General features: G+C 40.4%; 1 protein-coding gene across 1 annotated transcript; it reads left to right on the top strand.

The window, feature by feature from the left end:
- Window positions 1–9,267: 9,267 nt before the first annotated feature.
- LOC109680121 (rhox homeobox family member 1-like) lies at window positions 9,268–14,601 on the top strand. The gene is made up of 3 exons (XM_020155088.2): window positions 9,268–9,668; window positions 11,740–11,785; window positions 14,485–14,601. Exons 1-3 carry the CDS (start codon window positions 9,268–9,270, stop codon window positions 14,599–14,601), a joined length of 564 nt encoding a protein of 187 aa, XP_020010677.2.
- The last annotated feature ends 4,479 nt before the right edge of the window (window positions 14,602–19,080 follow it).

The raw sequence follows: 19,080 nt of genomic DNA, 5'->3' as shown, positions 1-19,080 counted from the left end.
AATTCCACCCTTTTGTCTCTGACGAAAGGAATGGGCTTTAGATGTGCTGGTTTTTCAGCAAGGCCTCAGATTTTCCATATACTGAGAAAGCAGCGCTAGGCCAGGACCCTGGCAATGTAGCAGAAACAGGATGTGGCAAGATGGAGAGTATCGATTTGCCATTGTTAGAATGTTCTTTCTTTCCCTAAACTCTTGAGTAACAGAGACTTCGAAGAGTTCTCATTCATTTGGCTTGAGTAGTGCTCAAATGTCCCCAGGCTAAAATGTAAATACAGTGAGCTCATTCTTCTCCTTCCAGACAGCCCCCTAATGTACCTTTATCCTTTTACCAGGCGTTGGTTTAACATCAAGGAACTGTAGCAAGTCATAAGATAGACCTCCATTCAATAGTTGAAAGAAGCCTTAGGGAAATTAAATTGGAGGGACTTGGGGTATATCTCAGTGGTACAGCACTTGCATAACACAAGCAAGACCATGGACTTAATACACAACACCCCAAAATAGTAAACTATCAATATTTTGGGGAGACAATAAAAGTTCTGAGCCTACTCCAGGCCTTGGTACATGGATAGGGTTCAGTGAGAATGAGCTGATGGTGGGCATAATATTATGGTTCCTAAAATTGTTGGTTGGTTAAGCAATTAAGTAAATAGTTTCTGTAGTGCAATTTAAAATCTCATTCTGATATAAAATTGTATGATGTATATTTTTACAGTTTATCATGACATAAACTGTTCTATAGGTGAAACCAATCCTGTTGATTTCAGATGTCATTTAACAGCAGGAGATCCAAATATAGGAAATATGAGAGGGAAGCAATGCTGAGAGATGCACCACTTGGTACTGATGGCTACATTTTCATGATGGAAATGGAGGAGCCCTAAGGTGCCAACCTTCTCCTGGAACCGCATGAAGATGAGATCTTCTGGTGGCACCAAGAATGGGGCAACCCGTATTTCCTTGCCACCCTTATCTCCTCATCACTTATATTAGCAATAAAAATGTGAATTCTCAGTATTTCATTGTGTACTTATATGTGCCTTCTGGAAATAGGAGTATGTATACAAATTGTTCTGCAAATGCCATTTAAACAGAAAGATGAGGTTTCATTTCATGAGGTGATATCCTCAAGTCACCATCAATGGGTGCTGCATATCACAGTTTCCTAAGTACCATGGAGTTTTGCCTTGACCCATACATTCTAGTCTCGTCACTATTGTGCTTTTTGACACCCCTAATTCCCCCTTAGGGACCACAGGTATTTGCAAAGAAGCAAAGGGCAGTTCATATTGAGAGGACAGTGTATTTTGAGACAAAGTTTAGTTCCTTCCACAAGGAGGAATTCCGTTCAACCCCGGACTTTGAGAAAAACTTCCTAAGAGACAGTATATCCACAGGATTGTTGGGAAGGAGGCTGCTGAATATTCATGTAGGCTGCCCCAAATTCTGTTCACTGCCAACCATTTCTAGGGATTGCACAGAGCAATAGGAGCTATTGTGTCCTAGTGGTTCTGCTGAGAACTAGCCCAAGAATCAGTTCCATGCATGCAAGAATGAGACTTCTCTTCTTTTCTGTCCCTTTCCAAGCCCACAAAGTATATTGGTCGCACCCTCTCCAGCTCTGAGATGGCTAACAGTACTTTAGATGTATGTTGTCACTTTCAAATGTCTTTTGCAATCTGCATTCACTGTTGATTAAACATTGAGATGGGGATCTTTTTGCTCAGAACAAGATCCTTTTGCTCCAAAACAAGATCAAGAACATGGTCCCTTGAACAATATTCCAGAATAATCACTCACTAGAAAGAATAACTTGTACCTCTGTCTTTTTGTTTGTGTGAAATGTCATGATGGAAAGAAAAAAAATCAAGATAAGGGGATTAAGCCACCAATAATTAATTGAAAAAGTAAGTTGTAGCAAACAGTTGCGTGTCAGGTGCCCACAGTGAACATCAGGCGCTATCTAAAAAAATAAACTTGATCAAAAAGCCACTCAAGAGAAACACAGATCAATAGAGGGAGGCTTCCTATAAATAGGAATATAAATCAAGTTGGTTCTAGAGATGAGATCTATAAAAAGAATTGTACACCTAATTCCAAATATTGTTTGACAATATGGCAAAGACATACAGGAGCCTTTATCAGAAATTATTGAACTATAAACAAGTCAAGTTTCTCTCATAGCACTACATACTAGTCAGGAGGAGAATGAGGGAAAAAAGTAAACATTCAAAAACTGAGAAATTGTGTGCAATGCCAGGTATGAAAAGAGCATAGCGATCCGCTGGGAAGTGGGGAACTCCTGCCCCATTTCTGGGAAGGTGAATAGGAGCCTGAAGGAAAGGAGCCTGGAGAGGAAGGATCAGGCTGGAGGCTAACTAGAACATTGGAGGAAGTGGTAGAAAGAGAGGTGGGTGGAGCAGTTGTTGATCCAAATGTTTGGTGCACATGTGAATCACTGGGACTTTGATAAAACGTGCAGTGTAGTTCCTCTGGTGCTGTGCTTATCCTAGGCAGTGCTATCATGTCACAATTCTAACATGAGGTGATGTGATTCTGCTAATACTCAAACAACCATGGGGAGCACCCAGGTCAGAGCCTTGGCTTTGACCTGGCTCCACTGAAGTCACCTGCACACTGTATAATGGGAAAAGACTGTAAAATACTGTTTCTGATCATGAATTGTGGATTTTATGGAGCTCTTTGGATTTATGCAGAGAAATGGTCTTGCATCTAGAGGATGAATTCACTTATCTGTGGGAACAAGCCCACGAGATAGGCAAGATCATCATTTTTATTTCATGCATGAGGAAACTGAGGCACTGACAAGGTAGGTTATTTGGCCCTGTCCACTTGACTCACAAGTGATAGAGCTGGTATTGAACCAGGTCTGTGGCTCACCTGCAACACTGCACATCCTGTCTGAGTAATGATTTGCAGCAGCTCTGTATAGTTCCATGTTGTTTGGCCAAGCCATCCCATTCACTCAGGTGTAGGTAACTACACATTTCACTGTAGTGTGAAACTAGCTTAAAGGAAAACATTTGATGACAAAATGACCTAAAGAGTTCAGGTTCTCTCATTTAAATTTGTATGAGCATCATTTATTTAATTTGTCTTGTGAATTTAAATGTACTTTCATACTATGCTGGTGCAAGTGAAAACAAATGCACGCAGGGAGACAACCTTGTCTATGTAACCAAAAATGTCTCTGCAATGCACACACTGTATTTTGCATATTCGTATTGCAAAATTCCATCAGCTTTGTCTCCATAGCCTTTATGTCTGAACCTCACTCTCTGTTACCGGATGCACTATAGAGACATGGAATCTGTTTTCATCTCAGTCTCTCCACTTTGAAACAGGAACAATGGAAAACAAAAGAGAAATGTCCTATCCACATGCCCACTGTTGCTCAATCCCCATGACACACATGTGACAGTGACAGTCTGCAGTACAGGGCTCTACCTTGGACCCTCCTACGTTTCCTTTTCAACTCTCTCTGGAACACAGAACTTAATGGTACTAGCTTTTAATTTCTAAGATAATTGAAAAGTAACTGCCTAGCAAGCATGAGGCCATGAGTTCAAACCCCAGTCCTGCCAAAAAAAAGTGGTAGATTGTGTGCATACCAATTGGGATGTCTTGAGTTCAAACCCCAGCACAAAAAAACAAGAGAAAGAATGTTTTTCCCACCTCATAATCCTCCATAATATATATATATATATATATATATATATATATATATGCTTATGTGTCTGTCTGCACATAAACACAATAACACAATTGTATAAACCATATATTATATATTTATATGTATATAATGCATAACATGCCTATAATAATTTTACTTTATTCATGTATGTCTAATTGTATATGGGGATTAGCAGTAGCTTCATCCTTCTTCCATTTACAAAGACTCCAAAGTATGAACTTATTTGCTAAACATACAAAAAGAAACAAAACCATATCACCTTCAGTTTGTCTAGGACAAAAATATCTACCCTGTCAAATAACTTTTTTCAAGTACAGAGATCTGCACACTGACTTCACTCATATTCATTCATCTAAAAAGCCCATCTCTCAGGTGAATTCAACTAGGATACATTGTAACAACTTTTGTAAATGTCACAATGTATCCCTAGTACAACAATAATATGATGATAAAATAAATATAAAAAATCCGCCTATCATGTGGGGGAAAAGAAACCCTCATACACCTTTGGTGGGAATGTAAGATAGCATAACCACTGTGGAAAACAGTATGGAGACTCCTACCATATGATCCGGCAATGCCACTCCTAGAGGTATACCGGAAGGAATGTAAGTCAGCTTACCATAAAGGCACCTACACATCCATGTTTATTGTAGCATTATTCACAATAGCCAAGCTATGGAAACAGCCAAAATGACCCACCACTGAGGAATGGATTAAGAAAATGTGGTATTTATATACAATGGAATTTTATTCAGCCATAAAGAGAATGAAATTTCATCATTTGCAGGTAAATGAATTGAACTGGAGAACATCAACTTAAGTGAAGATAGCCAGGTTCAGAAAGCCAAAGGCCACATGTTTTCTCTCATATGTGGAATATAGACCCAACACAAATGCAAGCAATATTATGAAAAACAGGTCACACTAAGCAGAGGTCACTAACGAGAGAGGGGGGTAAAAGAAGAAAGTTAAGTAAGGTGAATATGGTTAATGTACTTTCTGTATAAGAATGAGTATAGAATTTTTAAACCTGTTGAAATCACCATAAAAGGGGGACTAAGGTAGAAAGGAGAAAAATGAGGGGATGAACCAATTCAGGTTATAATACATATATACATGGAAATGTCACAATGAAACATCCTGTATAGCTGCTGCCTTAAACCAACAAAAATGTCTTTTTTTTCTTCAAAGAAGGGGAACAGGAAGGTAAAACAGGTCTTGAGGGGGGAGCGCTGGTACCAGTGGGGGGGGAGAGGATACAAGAAAAGGGTGTAGGGGGGGAATATGTATTACACACACATGTATGCAAATGGATAAATGACACCTATTGAAACTATTCCAGGAATGGGGGGATAAAGAAAAGTGATAAAGGGTTGAATTTAGCTAAGATATATTGTAAGCACTTTTGTAAATGCTACAATGTACTCCCAGTACAACAATAATATGATAATAAAAAGTTAAATTAAATTTAAAACCCGCCTCTCTTTCTTTGTTTTTTCTTTTTTAAGGCAGTAGTTGGGGTCAGAGGAGGGGTGTTGTCACACCATTACTGGAAATCTGATTAGGACATGAAGCATGAAATGACTTAAGAGAAATGTCCAGAGGGTCCAACTTCTCCCCTGCCTGCACTCATGTTCAGAGTGAGGTCCAGACATTTACTCAAGAGGAATCCAGTCTCAGAGGTCTGGAATGTTGTTTTCCACAAAACCATCGACCTACATCACACATCTGGGTCTCAAGTCACCTTTAACAAAAACTTGATACACATTAAGAATTAAAATCTCGAGGAAAGTTAATACTTCTATGAGGTTGGAAGTTGTGTAGAAGGCAGGGTGTGATGGGTCAGTGGGGAGGCTAGATGGCAGGGGCTGATACACAGCCCCTTTTGATGCCCAAAAGGAAGCAGTTCTTTCTGACTCCTCGTTTCTTTTGCATCCCTTCAAGGAATGCAAATTTTGAATTTAATCCTCTTATTTTTAAAAAATTTAGATTGTATGATTCTACTCTTCTTCCATTCCCTCTCACCAGTCTTTCAGGGTTCTCTTGTTTGTTTCTTTGTTGTACTGGAGTTTGAACTCAGGGTTTCACACTTGGGCCAAGTGTCCAAACCTTTTGCTCTGGTTATTATTGACATAGGGTCTCCGTTTTGCCCAGTCCAGTTTGTACCATGATTATCTTATTTTAGGCTTCCCTCCATAGCTAAGATGGCAGGTGCCATCAGGCCCAGGTTTTTCCTGTTGCTACGGATCCTGCAGAAACCCATTTTTTATCGGCCTGGTCTGGCCTGGAACTGTGATCCTCCCTATCTCAGTCTTCCACATAGAAGTTGCCTGTCCTTCATCTTTGTGTTCAGTGACATCTGTAAGATATGCCTCAGTGTCAGCTCTGTTCATTTTCTCCTCAGGAGATGTCACTAGATTTGTTCTTTCTTTCAGCTTTCATGGAGTGCTGGAGTTTATCTAATGCCGATATTCTGTTTATAGTAAAAGAATGTGTTCCACAGTAAAACACATGGACAGAAATTTTAAAACCCATTGATGATTTACCTTGTGGACTTTGAAGTAGAGGAAACTATCATTTTACCACATTAACTGCAGCACTGTTATATATTTGAATTTCAAATAAACAAGAAATATTTTAGTACAAGTTGTTCCAAGGATTGAACTAGAGAATTATCAAAAAATATTTGGAAGTAAACAGTCCTTTAACTCAGTGAATTGTGTTTTTATTCCATGTATGAGGGGAATATATTTTAATTTGTGTAGGAAATAGTTTTACAATAGAATGGGTTCCCCAGGAGTACAAAGGAGAAATGCAAACTGCCACAGCCTCAACTCAAAACCTATTATTCCTTAAAGATGTGATGTGTACTACTTCATATGCCCTCACTTCCCCACACAATCTTGCCTTGGACCAGAGCCTGCTACATATTATAAGTACATGTTCTTTCCTGTGCCCTCACTCTCTTAGGCAATCTTTTGGGACTCAAACCCAGCTACCTCCAGGGGGTGTGTTGCTTTGTACTAAAAGACCTGCCTTAAAATGTGGGTTCAGTCCCCTGCACATGAAAACAACAGTAACATCTAACAAATATTGCAGAACAACAACAACAAACAGGTGAGCCAGTAAAGCTGAGATTCTTCTGCCTCAATGCCTCCACAACTAAACTAGATGACAGAATAGAACTATTGAAATCCCTCAACAAACATACTGGGCTCTTAAAATTGTTACTTGTTAAAATCAAAGTGTGTGTTTCCTGTAATCCCTTTTCATACATCTTCCTAACAGCTATAGGCACTCATCTTCATCACAAGGCCAGGATGTGGCATGCAGAAGAAAAGTAATAGTTCCTGTGATAAACTGATTGCCCACTGCTCAGGGCCAAGATGCGTGCATAGGAAAAACGCTTTCTAGACAGGTGGCCATAGATAATGAAAGACCTTTGTTGTTTTGTCAGCATTGGTGTTTTGAAGTGTTGGAGATCTAACCTAGGGCCTTTTACCTGGTCCATGACTCCCATAAGATTGCCTAGGAGAGGGAGGGCCCAGGAAAGAACACACACTTTTTAGTAGATAACAACAGGCAAGATTGTGGGGGGAATTAAGGGGATAGAAAAAAAACACACAAAACACACAACATATTTTTTTAAGGCAATAAGTTTTGAGCCAAGGCTTTGGATCTGCATCTGTCCTTTGTACCCATGGATGTCACTGTATGGTTTAAAACTATTTCTCACACAAGTGAAAATATGTTTACATTACACCTGGAATAGAAACACAGCACACTGATTTAAAGTACTATTCAGCTAAAATATTTTTATGTAACTCCAATTCAATCTTTGGAACAAACTTGTACTAATCCTTTATTGTTTGTTTATTTGAAAATCAAACATGTCACTGCCCTGCATTTTATGTTGCAATACAGTATTATTTCTTCTTCTTCACAAACCGACAGTATAATACATGGAGGAATTTTAAATTATCATCTATTTCCTTTGAAGATGCTGCTTGAGGCATTAATATCCTGAATTTGGAAGTTACTTCCATTATTGGGTCTTATACTCCATATTATGCTGTGGCATTGATTTCTCCTATTTTCCCTTCACAAGGAGCAAGGTGTTCTGTACCATTTTAGAAAGAAAGATAAATCATATCTGCCTGCCCACAAAGGGAACATGGGATTAAGGCACCTCAACTAATGTGCCTGATGAATCAAGGACCCTGCCCCACTTTTCCACAACATGGCTAATAAATCACCTTATGAATAATGGCCACTGAACAACTCATGTCCAAAATTATTTTAGGGGATGGCAATCCACCTTAGTATCTTAGAAATGATGATCCAGATCAGCATATGATACTGAAATACTGTAATCTATGCAGAAAGTACATGTCCCAGATTCCTGAAATCTCCTGTTAAAATTGAATTTTCAAAGAAAATAACACACATGCACTGAGAAGCCCACTTTTAAAAAGCTTCTTTCCAGATTTATAACTGCTTTCAAGGGTTTGAAAGCAGGACCACATGCTTACTAGGCAAGTGTTAACACTTTTGAGTTTCACTGCAGCCAACAGTAGGATAACTCTCAACATAACTGGACAGGAAATTCTCTTCCGTGATATTTTCCTTAACATATGTGTATTGCTCCCTATGGTCCCGGCATTGTTCCTTACAGTATCTGAATATTGACTTCTTTATGTTCACTGTAACACAAAGAGGGAAGAACTATATGTAGTGCCACATTATCAGATTTGATAAACAATGTGCAGGGTTGAATGCTTGAACTCTGGTGTGAATTCTTGTCCAAAATCTGGAGTATTTAGACATTTTCAATCATCTCAAGAGGTTTCTTGCAGCCTGTGGGTCACAAGCATGTATGGTGTGAAAACCCAGTGCCAACTTCCTGCTGCTGGACTTCAAAGACAATACCGCCAGTGCTCTCCTTGTCCACAGATACATCAGGAGCACATCATGTCCCCTAATTCCTAGCCCATGCTATGTGAAGGCTGGCAGAACATGTGCAGGGTGAGGGTCCTGAGAAGTAATCCAATTGTTATCACAAGGATTTTTCTGGTAAGTGTGATTTCTTGCCCCATCTTCCACTCTCTGCTCCTGTATCAGCATGCAATCCATCATGCTCAGGTCTAGGGGTCCTTGCTGCCAACCAAGTGGAATAGTCAGCTAAGGTCGAAGTCGGGCCTCATTCCACAAATGCCCAACAGAGGCGCCATACTTCTTCACACTGATATTTTTCCACGCCCCCAAAGGCAGCTGTTGTACACTAGGCCCTTACCTGCATGGCCACGCCCCACCAGCTGATCTCCTCAGCAAGCCCCACCCACTGAAAATGGAGTAAGTGGAAATCCAATAGCTGTCCTCTGAAGGGTAGCGTGTGCACGTCGAACGTGGTGAACGTTCCAAACGTGCTGAACGTGCCACGGACCAAGGCCACGTGACCACTAGAGTCTACCCAACCAGAACTGGCTCCTCCCACTGTCCCTACCCAGAGGCATCTGTGGAGGCATCCCGGCTTCCTCAGAGTTCCAGCCATGGCATGGCAGTTTGCCTACTATAACCCCAACTGCTACCTCCTGGGGGTCTATGAGAGGGAAATATGGGCTCAACCTGCACAAGGTGTAGCAGCAGCAGCTGTCACCCACTTTTGTGAAGGAGCTCAAGACTTCATGGATCTGAGGCTCAGAGGTGACCTGAACTTCTGGGGCGATGTGAACCAAGTAGGTGGGATGAACCACAACAGAGGCGACGGGAACCGTGCAGGCCTTGAAAGGCACCAGGACCAGGGACAGCGGCAGCCCCAGGAGCCAGTGCCCTTGGCTGCCACAGGTGCCCAGCCCCCATCCACGAGTCGGCGTTACAAGCTGAAGCGTTGGCAGCTGCGTGAACTGGAAAGGGTTTTCCAAGAAAATCAGTACCCTGATGTGCTCACCAGGTAAGTGGCTTTCTCTAGAGTCACCTGACCTCCAAGGGTGCAGCTCAGTTCCAGGTGTCTTTGTCTGTCTCCTGGCCTTTCCTTCTCATCTTGACCCCCGAACTACCCTCAGCCTTACACCTTCTTGGGTTGAGGAGGATACTCGTGGGTCAAGGTCTATATACTCATGCACTATTTACAAGAATAATGTCTGGAAACTGGCGGTGGTCACCCATTTTGTTTCCGTTTGTTTTTGAAATGTGGTATAAGAAAAACATTCCCAACTAAACTTTTGAAGTATAGAACTGCCAGCATGAAGTATTTTTGTGTGGTGTGGGACAGGTTTCCAAAGGTCTCTTTATCTTGCCAATCTATACCCATTAAATAACACCCTTTCTGCTTCCACCTAGTCACTGCCAACCACCAATCACTCTTCCATTTTCTGGATTTGACTACACCAGGTTCTTCAGTGCTTGTGCTTTTGTGACTGGCTTCTTTCACTTAGCATATGTCCTCAGTTTCATCCCTGTTGTACCATGTGCCAGAATTTGCACCCATTTTTTTTCAAATGTTGTGATACTAGGGATTGAACACAAGTCATTTGATGTGCTGCTAGGCAAGATTGCTAACGCTTGAATCACATCACTAGCCCTTTTGTTTTGCATTTTGTTTATGAGATAGAGCCTTCATAACTTTGCCTAAAGTGCATTAGAACTGCTGTACCGCCTCCCTAAGCCAACTGAGTAGCTGTGCTTACAGGTTTGCACCATCATACCCGGCTGAATTTCCTACCTTTCAAAGGCTAATAATATTCCCTTCTGTGGATATCCCACCTTGTGTTTTGACATTGGTCTGTGGAGGGACATCTGGTCTGCTTTTGCCTTGTAGGTTTTTGTGAATAGAGCTGTAGCCAATAGCTCTGCAACAAATAACTCTGAAACTCCAAATTTTCAATTCCTTTGGGAGTGTACTTGAAATGAAATTCATGAATCATAGGACAGCTCTGTGTTGAATGTTTTGAGGAAGCTCCACACTCTTTTTCCATTGTGGATACATGATTTGCCATTTCCAGCCACCATGTAAGAGCTATACAGTTTCTCCACAACCTCACCAATGTTTGTTGTTTACTAGGTGTTGATGGTAGCTATCCACTGTGTGTGACATAATCACTGTGGTTGGGTCTGTGATTCCACAATGATTGTCAATACTGAGCATCTTTTCTTATGTTTCAAGGTTGTTTGTGTATGTTTTTCAAGATACAGCACACTTAAGTCCTTTTCTGGTTTTTCTTTCTTGAAGAATTTAAGTTTTTGTTAGTGTATACTAACCATACAAAAGAGTCTCATTGTGACATTTCCATATATACGTGTAACATATATATGATTAAAATCACACCATCTATTATCCTTTCTTATCCCCCCTTTCAAACATACTTTAATGAGTTCATATTTCCATTTTCATACATGCATAGGAAGTACTTATGCATAGGAGGTCATTTCAGGCCCCTTTCACCCTCTCCTTTTGCCCTCTCCTTTTGTGCTGTTTCCTAGTTCAAAAAGTCTCCACATTTTACACTCTTCTATTACACTCCCTTTTTAAGGTCTGGATTCTGCATACGAGACAGAACATTCCATATTTTTCTTCCTCCGTCTGACTTACTGACATATAGTTATTTTTTAAGTAGAACTTAAAACAGATGGGCATGGTAACACTCACCTGCCTTCCCAGCACTAGGGTGGCTAAGACAGGAGTATGTCAAAATCAAGGTCATCTTGATTACATAGTGAGATCTAGGATAGCCTGAGTTACTTAGTTGGACCTTGTCTCAAAAACACAATGAAAACAACACAAACTAACAAAATAAGCAGTGCATTAAGACTTGTGTTCACTACCAGACTACCAATTCAAACTTTAATTTTGTTATGAGATGAAACCATTGGTAGAAAAATACTGGCTCTGAGAATTACAGAAAAGTATACTTGGGGAGTTGTGAGGAGATATTGTTCGTATAAAAAGAAGATAGAATGTACAATTTGTATTCCATTTCATCCCTGACACTGAGTATTGAATATTCATTGCTTTCTTTCCCCAGAAGAGAGCTTGCAAGAACCATCAATGTGACTGACGTCAAAGTGAAGGTCAGTAAATCTGAAACAAGCATTTGGCAGACACTGAATGGAAAACTTAGTTCAGGAAGTGGACAGTTTTGTCCCAGATGATTGTAATTTGGTGGGGTTCACTTTGTTTCATGCTGACAAACAAATATTGGTCCTTGGAAAATTTGAGTTGTAAAATGGAATAAGTAATTACCAGCTGGTTCACTTTTCCCCTATTGCCATAGTGAATGTGATTTACTGTTCGCTTTAGTGAATGTGATTCACTATTTTAGAAAAAGCCAACAAACTGCTTCTCCTTTTCCATGTGCAAATTAAATATATATAACATAAGCAGGTAAATTATATGTATGCAATACATATGCATAATTTAATACATACTTAAAGTGGATTTAGGGACCACTTATGGAGGAGTCGGGCTTAGTGTAACCAAGGAAGCATTCAAATTTCTGCATGGTGCAACATCATTACAAGATATGTTAATTGTACTAAATTACTAAAAACCAAGCCTAAGGAATTAGATAACAAAAAGATTTTATACACATTGTGAAATGTAACTCAGACATAGAAAAAAATCAGTGAGTAATTAATGTGCATTTAGTAAAGCTGAGGTTGATGTGTGAAGTGAGCTTAAAAGTACAAGTGCCTGTCTTCCTGAATTCATTTTTAAATTCTTGGTAAGGTGATAGAGAGTAAGTGAGAGTGATGAAATTGAATTATCTGCCATGCTGTTTTGTGTTCCCTGAAAACACTGTCTAAATATTTATACTATGTTTGGAAGAGGGCAAGAAGTGATAAGTTTTTTAATGTGTCTCAAGCATAAACCAAAGAAAAGGAAAATGTTGAATTAATCTCAGTTGAGATCATAATTAAATGCATACATTAGTCTTGAGTAACTGCTTATGTGGAAAGATTTCTTTTTCCTTTTTGGAGGTCCTATTTGAAGATGTGGACTTATAGAATAAGTTTGGGGATATGGCCCTATTTCATGGTGGATTCATACTTCCCTTAATTTCGAGTACTTTCTATTCCTCCAGACAGTGATGAGTAGAGGGATAGTGTTTCATCGGATCAAAGAATGACTATTTGAGTGCAAAGAAAAGCACACTGGTGGTATGGCATCCAGACCAAGAGCACAACAGAAGAGGCCACTGAATGCTGGCATCCTCACACCACAGGCTGAGATTCAGTCAGGCCTACCTGAGATGGGAGAAGTTAGGAGGAAGAGGGGAGCATTTACATAGGCTGATAAGGCAACCTCAGAGGAAAAGGAAAAGCCAACGTTTGTGAGATTTTTTTTTCTCACCTGCCTGAGCTTACTTGTTCTCTCCATGGAGATCTGAACGGAGCTACAGGAAACAAATTAGCAAAGAGCCTACAGGGTCTTATCTGCTTCCACCTGCTACATCAAGAATTTACCGAGAACCTTACTTCCTAATTTCCACCATTCTTCTAAAAACATAATAGGTTGGTTTTTGGAAGTGAGTATGCGATTTCCTAAACTAGTTATTCTTCTTGTTGTTTGCAGGGTTGGGAAAGGAACACAGAGCCCCACAAATTCTAGCCATATCCTCCTCCACTGATCAATCCCTGTAGCCCAGTTACAGATTTAATCAATCAAAAAAGAACTGCTCAAAGCTTACAGTACATTAATTATATTAAATTCATATACAGATGGGTTCTTTCAATATTTTTGTTGTTATTGAATAATTGGTAAGCATGGGTGGTGATAGAGAAGATATAAGCAATAGGGACGTAAATCTGTTGAAAGCATGATATATACATGTCTGAAATTTCAAAGGAAACTCCTTTGGATTATCAATACACACTTTGAAAAAATGAAGGAATGAGGTGTAAAATAGGCCTTTTCTAGGGGCGTGTACCAGTGGGAGTCGTGAGGGCATAAGGACATGGTGACTGAAAGTGAATATGATCACTGTATTTTGTATTCATATGAACATAGCAAAATGAAACCTGTTCTTAGAAGACTAGAGGGTGGAGCAAGGATAACAATGGGAGGTGGCAAATCTAAGATATATTGTAAGCACATATGCAAGCCACAATGTATCCCCCTGTACAACTACTATATGCTAATAATAACAATAATTGAAAAATTAAAAAAGAAATGTGGTATACATACACAAAGTAGTTCTAGTCAGCCATAAAGAGGAATTAAATTATGTCATTTGCAGAAAAATATGTGGAACTAGAGACCATCAAGTGAAATAACCCAGAATGAGAAAGACAAATATTACATGTTCTCTCTCTTGCAGATTCTAGTCCTTTAAAAATGAATGACAGACGTTAAAACAGGGACTGTTTCAAGGTGGGAACTAGTGGGAGAAGGGAGGGCAAAAGGAGGGAGGTGAATATGATCAATGTACTGTATACACATGTATTAAAATAAAATAATAAAAACTGTTAAATTGTTTTTAGAATAGAGAAGGGGATGAGAAAGAGTAATAGAGAGTGTGAATTGGAATAAATTTTATTATATGCACGTGTGGAAATACCATGATAAAATCCCTTGTATGGTTACTATGTGCTAATAAAAAGATATATACATATATTCCAGAATTGAAAAAATAAAAAGAGAGAAGAACAAAAGATCTGTTGCTGTGCTATTTAAACCCTTATAGCCATAGAGAGTTGCATGATATGTTTTATCCATGATGATATCCCTGTTGGATCACTGAGCTAACCCCTTTTCTCTCTGATTGCAGAATTGGTTTAACAATAGGAGAGCCAAATATAGGAAAACTGTGAAGAAACCAATGACCAGAGGTGTGCGAAATGTTGGCCAGCCAGATGATTCTCCCATGAGGTTGGAGTGGTCATAGAGTGCCATCTTTCTCCAGTGTTCTTCTGGTGCCACCTACACCTGGGCCTGCCCTGCTGCCCCAGCCACCAATGGTTCCTCAGAACTTATACTAGCAATGAATAAGTGAATTCTCAACATACTTGTGTGTGTGGTGTGTTTCTTCAGTGGTTAGGATAATATGGATGTAAGTTTTTCAGAAAATGCCATATTAAAAGAATGACAATAAGGTCTCTTTTCATGAGGTGATGTGTTTGGTCACCATCAGTATGCCCTACACATCACAGAAGTTTTCTAAATGCCATTGTGGTTTGCACTGATGGATTCATTTTTCTCTGTCCCCACATCAAGCTATTCTCACCGCCACTCTGTCCATTGGGAAACAAGCATGTGTAAAGAGGGCTGGCCAAGTTCTAGTAAGATGACAGCGTGTTTCCAGAGGACTGTGTCCCATCCTCACTCAGGGGTTCAGTCCAACCCTGGACCCTGACAGAAACTTGCTAAGATGGGAACAACTATCATCTATGCTGCTACAAATTCTGTTTACCGCCATCCATTTCAGGGAGCACACGGGCACCATGAGCCATTGTGGCCCACGGGTCCTTGTACTTAAAACACTCATAATTCTCACTGCTATCCAGGCAGAGTTGGGATGGCTGTAAGTAGGAGGTGTGTTTTCCAGAAGGGCAGAACTTGGTCATGTGTGGACATCCAAAGGGGGCTAAAATTTCTTGTTTATTTCACTACCTTTTATTCTTCCCCATTCTCCCAACACAGGTGCTACTTGAATTGTGCAAGTTGATATGAGACAGAGGGAGGGGGCAGAGGAGGAAGAACACATAATAGTCCCAGAGTCCCTGGATTCATATTTGAAGAACATCCTTTATCCCAGTGCTCCATGCAGGCAATCTGTATTATGGCATCATGTCCTTATCTCTTCAAGAACAACAGAAAAAGAGAAAGGGATGAAGAACTTGAATAACCCCTAGCAGGTCCAGCACATTGAGAATGCCCTTTGTAGTGTGGGCTCTGAGCACCACTCCCCCTTTAGGTCCCATTCTCTCCAAAAGTACCTAAATAAGCCAGTAGTTAAGATAAAATGATAAGGTAGCAAACTAACTGCTAAGTGTTTGCAACCAGGTAAGGAAAGTTGTGGGAGCCATGCTCTCCAGGGTGGTCTGAATCAGGAGCTTGGGACTAGATTTTGCAGAACACTCCAGGTCATCAGATGCAAGTTATGGGATATGAATACAGCCCTCAGAAAGGTCCAAGTACTGCAGATTGGAATACCTATAGGCGTGTTCTAAGGGCATGTAGCTCTTCCTTTGTTTTTAGTGGAGACTGTGGACCATGCAGCATCTGCTAATTTAAGCATTCCTGGGTTACCCCTGCTAAAGATGCTCTACTGAGATCAAACATACCCTGTACTGGGTGGGTGCTGTAGGCTTCTAATAGTACTGACCTTTTACTACTTCTCCCTTTCCCCTACTCTACCTGAGAGATGTTAGAGGGACACAATATTCCCAAATGGGAATTTTATTAGTTGCTAAGCCTTGTAAAATAGTAAGTATATTAGTGTTAAGTGTAGGTCTTCATTGCAGGCACCTTTTACTGTATAATTTTACTTCCAATAAGCTAATCTTTTGGGAGACCTCAAAGGTTTGACCCTTTCATTGATTGCTGTCAGACCCTTCCCTTTTGCCCTCTGCCTTGAGCAGCCCCTCTTTTGGCAGGCTGAGGGAGGCTGTCATTTTAGCTCCTTTAAATACTGCATAGATGCTTTGGATAAGGGCCTCCTTGATGAATTCTAGATGCCTTTGCTCACACTGCAGTGATTTTTTCTCAGGCCAGGTGGAAATACTATACCTAGTGACTTAATAGAAAGAGTGCGATTAATGAAGAAAAGACAGCCTCTTCAACAAATATTGCTGGGAAAAGTGGTTATTTGCCTTCCGAAAACTGAAACTAGATCCATGTTTATCACCCTGTACTAGTATCAACTCAAAATGGATCAAGGACCTTAATATCAGACCTGAAACTCTGAAGTTAGTACAGGAAACAGCAGGGAATACTCTGGAAGCAATAGGTATAGGCAAGGACTTCCTCAATAGAACCCCAGCAGCTCAGCAACTAAGAGAAAGGATGGACAAATGGGACTTCATAAAATTAAAAAGCTTCTGCACAACAAAAGAAATGGTCTCTAAACTGAAGAGACCACCCTCAGAGTGGGAGAAAACATTTGCCAGATATACATCAGACAAAGGACTGATAACCAGAATATTCAGGGAGCTCAAAAAACTAAACTCTCCCAAAATCAATGAACCAATAGAGAAATGGGCAGCTGAACTAAACAGAACTTATTCAAAAGAAGAAATTCAAATGGCCAAAAAACACATGAAAAAATGCTCACCGTCACTGACTGTAAAGGAAATGCAAATCAAAATCACACGAAGATTCCACCTCACCCCTGTTAGAATAGCCATCATTAAAAGCACTACCAACAACAGGTATTGGCAAGGATGTGGGGAAAAAGAGCCCTCATACACTGCTGGTGGGAAGGCAAGCTAGTACAACCACTCTGGAAAACAATATGGAGGCTTCTTAAAAATCTAAACACAAACCTGTCATATGATCCAGCAATCCCACTCCTGGGGATTTACCCAAAGGAATGCAACTCAAGTTACTCCAGAAGCACCTGCATACCCATGTTTATTGCAGTGCTATTCACAATAGCCAAGCTATGGAAACAGCCAAGATGCCCCACTACTGACGAATAGATTAAGAAAATGTATTTATACACAATGGAATTTTACTCAGCCATGAAGAAGAATGAAATCTTATCATTTGCAAATAAATGGATGGAACCTGTAAAATCATCTTAAGTGAAGTTAAGCCAGGCTCAGAAAGGCAAAAATCGTATGTTCTCCCTCATATGTGGACTTTAGATCTAAAACAAATGCAGTAATATTATTAGACATGGGTCACACACTAAGAGGAGAACACATACAGGAGGAATAGGGAAAGTAGGAAACCCAAAACTTGAAAGTGCTTGATGTCGCCACTGTAGAGCAGCTAATAAAGTAACCTTAAAATGACAGAGGTCAATATGGGAAGGTGACTGGGAAGTAGTGAAGAGGTCTGGTAGAGATGAATCAATTTGGGCTGGAATACATTTGTGCATGGAAGCAATGCTAGGAATCTCTCTGTATAGCTACTCTTATCTCAACTAGCAAAAATGCTATGTCTTTCTTATTATTGCTTATGTCTACTCTTCAACAAAATTGGAGAAAAAGGCAGAACAGGTTCTGCCTGGAAGCAGGGGGTGGGGGGTGGGAGGGAGGTGGTGGGGACAGGGGGGAGAAATGGCCTAAACAATGTATGTACACATGAATAAGTGAATAAAGCAAAAAAGAAAGAGTGGGGTTGATGCAATATGAGGCCTATAATTGGCCCTTATATAAAGGTTTTGATTGGTCATAGTGAACCTGTGAGCTGGTAAGGAAACTGGTGACATCCAGAACAATGAATTTAAATGAGGTTGCAAGTAGGAACTGAGACTCCTGGTGTACTGCAATGCAAAAGGAGGCATCCTTTACATCTGGAGCTATAAACCAGAAAGCCTCCGTGGGGATTTGGCTTACTAGTATAAATGTGTTCAGGATAAATAGTGCAGAAGGGGATAACTTCTTCATTGATGACCTTGATAACTTGTACCATTCTGAAAGAAATATCTAGTTTTTTTCTGCCATGATGGGGTTGTAGCAGGGAGAAATGCAAGGGCATATCTGGACAGTTGATAAAAACTTGATAATATGAGGATGAAGTCTTCTTTTGGTCACTCACCGAGAAGACACTGGGGATACCTGGGGAAGAAAAACAGATCTTTTAGAACTCCCCAGAGTTGCAGAAAGTGAATGTTTGAGGAGTATACAATACTAGAACAACTAGTGTACTTGGTGAAGTCATAGGTGGTCAGTGACCACAAGGTCTTAAGATCACTGGGCCAATAAAAGAGTAGAACTTATACTCTGGACACTAAGGGTGTTTCCTAGCTTGGATAAGACATCTCGGCCAGAGTGTGTGGGATACTTAGGCAATGCAAGAAAGAGTGAGTAAAGATGGTGAGTGACTTCTAGTGAGCATATGAGTGGTGGAGTAAGTGTACCCACTGGGCCATCAGTAGGGGTTTTGAGCTTGGGATGAGCTCTGCTGTGGGCAACAGAAGAGTAGTCCTTTTTCTAGTGCCCTACTGCTTGCAGTATGGATGTGGGCTTGGTGGATGCCTGGTGGATTTTGGCAGTTGCAACTGTTATTTCTTGAGTGGCTGCAGTTGTAGCAGGCCAATGAGAATCTTGTGGGAGCCTGCGGTGGCCTTGGCACTAGTTCAATTATATAAAGTAAGTTGGTAGCTGCTATAGCCAGGTTTTTCTTTAAGGCAGAGTGACTATATGGAGCCTGAGAGCACCCTTGATAGGGGAGGAAGTTGATAATTTCTATCACC

This window comes from Castor canadensis, chromosome X (assembly GCF_047511655.1).
Source record: "Castor canadensis chromosome X, mCasCan1.hap1v2, whole genome shotgun sequence".
NCBI lineage: Eukaryota > Metazoa > Chordata > Mammalia > Rodentia > Castoridae > Castor > Castor canadensis.
Note: the sequence above shows the minus strand (reverse complement) of the source record. Positions and strands in the feature narration are given on the sequence as shown.